Source organism: Macaca thibetana, chromosome 14 (genome assembly GCF_024542745.1).
Source record: "Macaca thibetana thibetana isolate TM-01 chromosome 14, ASM2454274v1, whole genome shotgun sequence".
In the NCBI taxonomy this organism is placed as follows: Eukaryota; Metazoa; Chordata; class Mammalia; order Primates; family Cercopithecidae; genus Macaca; species Macaca thibetana.
In genome coordinates, this window is record NC_065591.1 from 94,399,302 (window position 1) to 94,409,231 (window position 9,930).

Sequence of the window (9,930 nt, forward strand, 5' to 3'; positions counted from 1 at the left end):
GGCTACAGTAACCAAAACAGCATGGTACTGGTACCAAAACAGAGATATAGACCAATGGAACAGAACAGAGTCCTCAGAAATAATACCACACATCTACAACCATCTGATCTTTGACAAACCTGACAAAAACAAGAAATGGGGAAAGGAGTCCCTATTTAATAAATGGTGCTGGGAAAACTGGCTAGCCATAGGTAGAAAGCTGAAACTGGATCCCTTCCTTACACCTTATACAAAAAGTAATTCAAGATGGATTAAAGACTTAAATGTTAGACCTAAAAGCATAAAAACCCTAGAAGAAAACCTGGGAAATCCCATTTGGGACATAGGCACGGGCAAAGACATCATCACTAAAATAACAAAAGCAATTGCAACAAAAGACAAAATTGACAAATGGGATCTAATTAAGCTAAAAGAGATTCTGCACAGCGAAAGAAACTATCATCAGAGTGAACAGTCAACCTGCATAATGGGAGAAAATTTTTACAATCTACCCATCTGACAAAGGGCTAATATCCAAAATCTACCAAGAACTTAAATTTACAAGGAAAAAAGCAAACAACCCCATCAAAAAGTGGGCAAAGGATATGAACAGACACTTCTCAAAAGACATTTATGCAGCCAACAGACACATGAAAAAATGCTCATCATCACTGGCCAGAGAAATGCAAATCAAATCCACAATGAGATACAACCTCACACCAGTTAGAATGGCGATCATTAAAAAGTCAGGAAACAACAATTGCTGGAGAGGATGTGGAGCAATAGGAACACTTTTACATTGTTGGTGGGACTATAAACTAGTTCAACCATTGTGGAAGACAGTGTGGCGATTCCTCAAGGATCTAGAACTAGAAATACCATTTGACCCAGATATCCTATTCCTAGGCATATACCCAAAGGATTATAAATCATGCTGCTATAAAGACACATGCACACGTATGTTTATTGCGGCACTATTCACAATAGCAAAGACTTGAAACCAACCTAAACGTCCATCAATAAGACTGGATTAAGAAAATGTGGCACATATACACCATGGAATACTATGCAGCCATAAAAAAGGATGAGTCCATGTCCTTTGTAGGGACAAGGAAGAAGCTGGAATCCATCATTCTGAGCAAACTATCACAAGGACAGAAAATCAAACACCGCATGTTCTCACTCAGAGGTGGGAACTGAATAATGAGAACACTTGGACACAGGAAGGGGAACATCACACACTGGGGCCTGTCGGGGTGGGAGTGGGGAAAGGACAGCATGAGATATACCTAATGTAAATGATGAGTTAACGGGTGCAGCACACCAACATGGCACATGTATACATATGTAACAAACCTGCATGTTGTGCACATGTACCACAGAACTTAAAGTATAATAAAAAATAAAAAAAGACACACGCACATGTATGTTCATTGTGGCAGCGTTCACAATAGCAAAGACTTGGAATCAACCCAAATATCCATCAGTGATAGACTGGATTAAGAAAATGTGGCCCATATACAACATGGAATACTATGCAACTACAAAAAAGGATGAGTTCATGTCTTTTGCAGGGACATGGCTGAAGCTGGAAACCATCATTCTAAACAAATTATCCCAAGGACAGAAAAACCAAATACCTCATGTTCTCACTCATAGGTGGAAATTGAACAATAAGAAACTTGGACACAGGGCGGGGAACATCACACACCTGGGCCTGTCGTGGGGTGGGGGGAAGGGGGGAAGGATAGCATTAGGAGATATAGGTAATGCAAATGATGCGTTAAAGGGTGCAGCACACCAACATGGCACATGTATACATATGTAACAAATCTGCATGTTGTGCACATGTACCCTAGAACTTAAAGCATAAAAAAAAATTACCAGCAATTTTCAGACGCAATCTCAAAAACATGAGTTGAAAACAATTAACTCTCTGAGGAGTTGAAGCAGTTATTTTAAATGTACTATGAATTCTTTAGTTAGAAAAATTCTTTCCTACATCAAATCTCTAGAGAAAAACCAGTATTGATATCTCTATGTCTCTCTGTGTATCTGTCTATCACTATTTGTATCTATCACCATTTTTATCAATCAATCAATCAATCATCAGTATCACCATCAGGCCAACTGGTTCCTATCTTTGATTGACTTACAAACTCACAGAAAGTTTCCATCTAATATTCTTTTCACACATAAAACATTTTATCTAAAATAAATAGAAGAAGGTAGTGTGACATACGGGATTATATATCTGATAAATTCTTTCAACTTCAGTAGGACTTTCATTGTTGCAATTAGAGGTAAAAATTGGAATACAGAATAAGCTGTTCCCAAATTTCTACTGCTTTCTTCTGTAGAAATCTAAATGCAAGACAGGTCCAAATGCTCAAAATTGTGGTTAAAAGTTCAGTAGTGCAGAATTAGATTCAACAAAGGATAAAAGGAAAAGGTACCTAATAGTGTAATAAAATATTTTTAAAATAAGACCCTCTCACAACTACCCATCCCTGCTATGGCTATGGAAAAAACTAACCCCACTAGAGTGGCCCAAATGACTATGCCAAGGATGAGTAACCAAACCAATAGCAATCATAATAGATGGAACATACATGATTAAGAGAGAAACGGCTTTGGAAAGGAGTTGGTGCAAGTTATGTCCAAGCAAAGAGCTTCAGATTGGATGATGGTAACCCAATCCTCTCAGATCCCTCTTCGTTGGGAAGCATCAATGCTAGGTGATCAAGGAGACAGCTGTATCCTGAATGATACTGAGCTGCTGTTCTAGTTACTGATGATATCTGCACTCCCATCTAGACCATGCCACATTTCCTTACATCCCTGCCCAAACCCATTATGAAAAATAATCTGGGCATGTGTCTTCCTTGTACTATAAAGTGTAAATTCATCCATCCACAGAATCTAAAATATAAATACTCTGACTACAAATGAAATAAGCGGAAATTATTTTCTCTGTAAGATGAAAGTGTGTCAAACAAGTCCCTGCAGACAAGAATGTCAAAAGTATAGCTGTCTTCAAATAATGATTAGGGGACATAAAAAAGAACTTTTATATGTAACTGAGTGGTACACTGGAAAGCAACCTCCATTCCTGTTGTTTGACTTTAAGTACCTATGTTACTGTATAAACAGAGAACAGCTGTAATAATGGGTAGGACTGGAGCACAAACCAGTACATATCTGCAAAATGTATATAATAGTATTTTGACAAGGCAAGTCAGCAATTACAAAATATGTATTTCGTTCCACAATTGAGTTCAACCAACCAAAAATATACATATTCTGCATACCTACTATGCACCAGGCATAGAGTGAGATGTCAGAACGAATAAATCATAGATTTCACTCTCAAGGAACTTAGATGGAGACCAAAACAAGAGAAAAAAAGATTCTCTGAAACTCCAACGTGGTAAGTCCTATAAAAGTGATAGACATCCAACATTCTAAGTAGTACTGCAGGCAGTCTCCGCTTTTTCCGACAGTACATTCCTGGAATACACATCATAATGGAATTTGCCAAACATGCTATTTTCCTAGTGAGAGGAAATATGGTGCCACAGAAAGTGCACTAAATAAATAGCACCAAATAAATTGGTAAACAGTATGTTCAAAGAAACAAAGCTTCAACAATGGTCTAGGTAACTAAACACAGATAAGCATCCATCCCGTAAAAATACACAAACTTAACATGTTTCAAAAGTGTTTTCAAGATACAAAGAGGAATGCAACAGTTAGGAGAAGTATAACACATTGTGAAAAAACATTTTTAATAGTTGTATTACCTGTTCTCCTTCTAGAAAAATTTGAGGCAATGCTTTTCTTCTCAAAAAATTTCCCTGTGCTAAAAGGGGCATTTGAAATCATCCCACTGACTCTGGAGCTGCCCTCAAAGTACTGAGTTGATTTTTAATAATCATTCACAGTGAAAAGCACTTTTTAAAAGTAAGGCCATAACCCATTTCAGACAGTGTGATAAAGAGACATAGGTTTTAGAATACAACTAGGTTTCAAATCCTGAATGTGACACTTAGTGTCACGTGATCTTGGGCATTTTCTAACCACTCTTGAGTTTCAATTTCCCCATGTGTAAACCAGAAAGGACACCCCCCTCACCGTGGTTAGATTAGTAAATGTATGAGGAGTATCTTGTAAGTTGTATGCATTCAATAAATGGTGTCTATTGCTGATACTACTGTCTTTATGTTTCTTCTACCTCCTTTGTTTACCCGAGGTTAAAAGTTTAGTGCAGAATTAGATTCAATAAAGGACAAAAGGAAAAGGTACCTAATAGTATAATCAAATTTTTTTTAACTAAGACCCTCTCACAACTACCCAACGATAACCACTACTACATTTTGGAGTAATCCATCTAGACTTTTTTCCTCTCAATGAAAATGTTTCCTGTATAATTACTAAAACTAGAATAAAAGTATGTCCTGAGTATGTACCACCAGACACCAGTTGAAAAGGCAGAGATAATGAAAGAAAGAACAGCAGTAAACCAAGAACATAAACTAAGTGAAACACTGGGATGCTGCACAGAAATAAAAACTCCAGCAAGTTGCAAGCAGCATGAATGTACTTAGCGCCACTGAGCTTTACACTGAAAAAAATGGTTATACATTTTATGTCATGTATATTTTGCCAATAAATAAAAAACAAAAAGCAAAAACCCCTAGAAGTTAAGGCTTGGTCCATTTTGTATTCTTAGAACCTAGAATGTGCTAGCTCATTAGAGTCAATATTCCCTGAATAAAAGTAAACAAGTTAGCGACAGGATTGGCGTACCTTTTTCTAGTTTCCAACTCAGTCAACTGTGAAGATTAAGGGTAGTGAGAAGATAACTTAAAAATTGTTTACAAGAAACACACCTTGATGATTTACTACTGATATTGATGACATCAGCCTGGTTCTTGTATCTTTCCATGCTAGTGAACTCAGAGGCCCAAGGCTTTGTCCCAAACTAAAATCACAGGGTAAGGGCCTCACCAAGTGTTTGGGTTGAGTCTGCCTAATGGGTGAAATGTAAGTAGGGTCTCCTTAGAGTCAGCAGAGGTATATTAAGGCTGCCACGGCTGACTAGTTTAGAGTGATTTGTTTCATCAGCAAGACCTGCAGACTTCTGTACCGACATTTCATATCTACAGGCAAACTACAAAACCCCCACATCTAAAAATGTGCTTCAAAAATTTGTAACATGAAATTCTGATACACTTTTTGTTTTAGAGTTTATTCACATCTTTACAAGACTGAGAAAGACTAATCCAGCGAACTATCACTTACTGATGTCTACTATAGGGCACTAGGGCAGGTCATAGCGATTCATGGGTGGAGAACTCAGGGTTAAAACAGGTCAGTGAATCAGCTTACGCCTACTTCCCTGGCTGTTATTACTTCATGTACCCTAGACAAATGAAAATTTGTTTTTTTAATCTTTTAAAACTCACCTGTTGAGTTAGCACTGGAGTTGTGTGGAGGCCCAGAATTCTCTATGTTTGCAGATGCTGTAAAAATAAAGAAATATCCTGTTATGAAAGAACATATAACTAAGAATACTGGCAATGTGTGGTTTTCTGCCTAGGGCGAGTGGGGGTAGTGGTGTCGGGAGGGTAGATTATTCCACAGGAAGTTCTACTTTTGCCCCTGTTGTTATGAAACATATCTTGAAGCTGTCACTAAAAGGGACTGTATTATCAGGTTTTTCAAGATAAATATCTAGCTTATGTAACAAACACTTACATAGTACTTACTATGTACCAGCCACTGAATGCAATAGCTTTGCCAAAATTCATTCACCCACACAATTGGGGACAGATGGACCAATTTCTGCCACTGACAGCTCTGCTCTTATGAGTGGAGGGGACCATTTCAGGAGAGGCCCTTTCTACTCACAGGCATCTCCAGGTCTTGCCCCACCCCACCAACACCCCTAATTTCATACAATGGAGGGATAAAATAGGATTTTCTTATTTAACTGCAAGCCTTCTCAGTACAGTTTTAATTTTTAAATTAGTACCTTTAGATTTGGAAAACATGTAAGAGATTTCTATGTCCCAATTGAGCAACTTTTCAGAGTGCTTTATTCGTTTTGAGTTTTTGTCTAATGAAGATTAAATATGTACACCACATAGGAAGAGAGCAAGTGTATTATTGTGTCCTTTTCACAAAGATGAACTCTCCCACACTTAAAAAAAAATCCTCAAAGTACAAAGAAAAACAGTAACTTTGAAGGATTTGTCTTTACTTCTTGGGCAAATTTCTTCTTTGTGAGAATTTCTTCTTCTTGATGGGACTATCATCTATTTATCACAAAAGAATACAATGTAAGATTAACTTGAAAAAGATCAAGGTCAATAGACTATGTAGATGTATTTAGCAGCAGATAGCAAATAATTGCCAACATTATTAGGTGCTTACTACAAGCCAGGGTTATGTGCATTAGCTCATCTAACCCTCTCAACAATTCTTAGACAGGAGTATTGTTTTGCAGACAAGAACTGAGGCCCAGAGAAGGCCACCCAGATAGAAAGTGGCAGAGACTAGAATTGGACCAGATTGTTTGATTCCTAAGCCTGCAGATATGAGTGCCAAAATGCAACTACTGATTTTCTACTCGAAACCTGCTCCTCCCCCAACCTTCCCAATTGTTGCATTACCAGCTGCTCAACCCCAAAAGCAAGAGGTCATCCTTTGATTCTTCTCTCTTCCTCATCCCACCCTCCAATCCATCCGCAAGTCATTAGTCCCAAACCCCAACAGATCTAGAATCCACCCTTTTATCTCCATTGCCACTCACCATCATCTTTTGACTGGGCTAACACAAACACCTGTTTTTGTTTCCACGCTATTTTCATTCTTACACGATGATTTCTTAATTTCTTGGCAACTTATTTGAACCCTTGAATACAGCCATTTTCAAGCCACCTCAATCCTTGCATTTTTCAGTTACAAGTCAAAAAAGTCCCTTCTTTCCACAAAGGTTGTTCAAGGTGGGTTTCTGTCACTTGCTACTAAGAGTAATGACTAATAGCCTCCCCTCCCATCCTGTTAATGTTAATGCCATTCTTTGGAATACTACAATAAATCCTGTTCACTGATTTGCAAACGTGCTCATAGTCTCCCTCCTCCAACTGATATTTATAAAGCTATGCAGCAGACTGTTAAGAATATTTTAAAAGCAGAATTTCAATAATGTTTTTATCTTCTCCCACTTTATTCTAGGCAATGGTAGTACTGTGGAATACAAGCATTATCTACTTCAAGAGCCATCATCAACTAACGTGGCTTAGTGGTGAAATGGTTAATTGAAAATTTGGATTCTGATCTGAAACCAAACATGTATTAATTGTTTTACTTGCCATAAATTAGCTTACTTATCTATAAAATGGGGACAATACTGTGAGGATCCAATGGGATGATTTACGGACCTAAATTAGTATAGTGTGGGATGCAAAGAAAATGTATCCAGTAAAAATCAGCCATACGAGTTTTAGTATGATTGCTAACAATCACTATACTCCGTAATGACACTGTATACAGATTTCACTATATATGAAGACTTGGATTAACAGTTACTAGCTTTTTGAGAAATCTTCTATTGTTACCTTTTAGTCTAGTTGCAAGGTGACATCATAGTCTGTAGAAACAGATTCCACCTCTGGCTGGTTATACTAGTTTATGAATTCAGGGCTCTCCTACTACAGAGCATTTTAAGTTTTCCAAATGGGACTAACCTCTAGAAAGACATTAAGTTAATAAACAGAACAAACAATGAGTGTTAAAATAGGACAAAAAAAAAATCTGTGTTATGAGGACAAAAGAAAGGAAAGCATGGTCACTCACAATTACTCTAACCGGTAATTCACTGGAACAGTAAGGTTTATCTTCACAAACACAGCAACAAATTTTTTAAAATGGAGACCTCACCTCATGAAATAATTGATTAAAATGAGGACCAACATACACGATGGACATGATTTTACCACTTTTCTTAAATGATCTCAAAATTAGGTCTGCGAAGCCAGTGTGTCACATGCACAATTAAGCAAACAAAAAAACTTCAGCAAAACGAAGAAAAATGAATTCACCCAGATCATTCCAGAAAAAGCAAGTGTTGTGCCTGAACCTTCCAGATTTACAAACTGCCTTCTTTTTCTCTTGCTGGATAAAACGAACCTAAGGCTAAATATACAGTGGATGGACAGAATTCAAAACCATGAAAACCTTGGTTCACTTAAAGTTAACTTATCCTGGTTTACTGACCATTACGTAGAGACCTGACTTCTGTAACAGTTGACCAAGGAGAACAGTATTTACACAGCAAATCCCAACTTCCTGGTTTCATCCAAAAAGGGCTGTTTAAAGTCTCCAAAGGGCCAACGGCCTAAAAGGAAACAAATTCCGCCCTACACAGAAAAGCAATGTCAACATCGTCCTGTTACGACCTTACTAGCGACGACGCGGGCCACCGGCGACCGTGCAGCTGTGCCCTTAACGCTGCGCAGCTGCCGCGCGCCGCGGCCGGGTGTTTATGGCACACGAGGGGTGGAGAGCGCCCCGCCAAGGGGGCAGCCGCCTCAACTGCCGCGAGGGCGGGGCGCGCTCCCCAAAGGCTCCCAGCTAGCTCCAAGAGCTCCGAAGTCTAACTTCGAGCGTCAGAGGAACCTTAAGTCATCTGGATAATGCTGCATAATATTAGACCATGAAATGCCGGGGAGACGCTTGAAAAGCTCCCCAACTAACTGGGAGACGTTTCCGCGGGCCTCGGTAGACATATTTTTCAACTCAGCTAATCTTGTTTACAAACGGAAGCCTTAGATAAACTCTAACCTCGGCAAACATTAACTTCAGGTAAAGGCTGTAAAAACCAACTTGTGGTAACTCAACAGGTTATGCGCACCCGTCCCGGCCTGAGGCCGCCGCTTCCAAAAAGCGAGAGGGGAAGCACCGGGCAATTTCCTCAGCAGGCGGCCCCGGAGCCAGCGGGTGACTGGTCCAAGCCTCAGTTTCCCCCACCCCGCCCGGTCACCTCCGGGTCCGCCCCGAGCGTTCGGCCAGAGACACGCGGAACTTTCTGTACCAGAGCCCAACTTGGGAACCCAAGCCTCGGCAGCGCGCTGAGTCCCACGAACGGGGCTGGCGATCCCCGAGGCCACTTACCCGCCATGGGTGCGCTTTCATGGGCGGCCCCTAGCAGCGCTAGCACCTGCAGCGTTCCCAGGAGCAGCGCGGCCCAGGCACCTCGCGCGCCGAGCCCCATTGTTCCGAGGGCAGGATGCGGCGGCCTCGTGGGTTCCCAGCCGAGGTGGCGGCGGCGAGAGCGACTCCTCTGTGCAGCCGGCGCCGGCTCCGCTTCCCCTTCGGCCGCTCACGTCTCCCCTTCCCGCCACTTGCCCCCCGAATGACCAAATACGGCGCAGGAGCGGGACCTGGAGGGGGCGTCGCGTGCGGGGCCGGGCTGGCTAGCGCGGGGGCGGGCTCGGGGTTCTGGGCGTGGCGACTCGGCTCCCGGCCTCCCTCGCAGGCCCGCGCCTGGGAACCCCAGAAGCCGCGAGCCGTTTCCTTTCTCTTCGGAAATGGCAGTTTTGTTGTCCTGGATGAAGGCGAGCGCCGCTGCCTCTCCGAATGCTGAGCACGCCGGCTTCGCGGTGCCCGGAAGGAAGTCTTTGAAGAGTAGTTTTGCGGGCAGGAAGGGGACAGGGGTGCGTGCGACTCAGAGTGAGAGGGAGGAGTTGCAGGGCAAGGGCGGGAGTAGGGGGAGGTTCTGGAGAGGAACTTGAGGGGATGGGATTCACTCTAAGGAGTCCCGGGCGGTTGGAGCTTTCCCCTCCCGTGACCCAGCCCAAGGGGGAAGTGCAGAAAAACAGCTCGACAGATTTGTTGCTTAAATTCAAATGTAAAACACCTACGATCTCCTTATCCCAGTTGTAC

General features: G+C 41.4%; 1 protein-coding gene across 2 annotated transcripts in view; it reads right to left on the reverse strand.

Annotated features, from left to right (window-relative positions):
* The window catches only part of TMEM123 (transmembrane protein 123), a 62,877-nt gene extending 53,202 nt beyond the window's left edge, over positions 1 to 9,675 (reverse strand). The window contains exons 1-2 of one of the 2 annotated variants that reach the window (XM_050758279.1): positions 9,160 to 9,675; positions 5,448 to 5,504 (exon numbers count right to left, since the gene is read on the reverse strand). In XM_050758279.1, coding sequence (XP_050614236.1) covers positions 5,448 to 5,504; positions 9,160 to 9,259 — 157 coding nt within the window. In that variant the 5' untranslated portion in view covers positions 9,260 to 9,675. Of the gene's footprint in view, positions 1 to 5,447; positions 5,505 to 8,262; positions 8,430 to 9,159 lie in introns of those variants that run through there. The other variant, XM_050758281.1, reaches the window with a different exon arrangement.
* Positions 9,676 to 9,930: the final 255 nt, after the last annotated feature.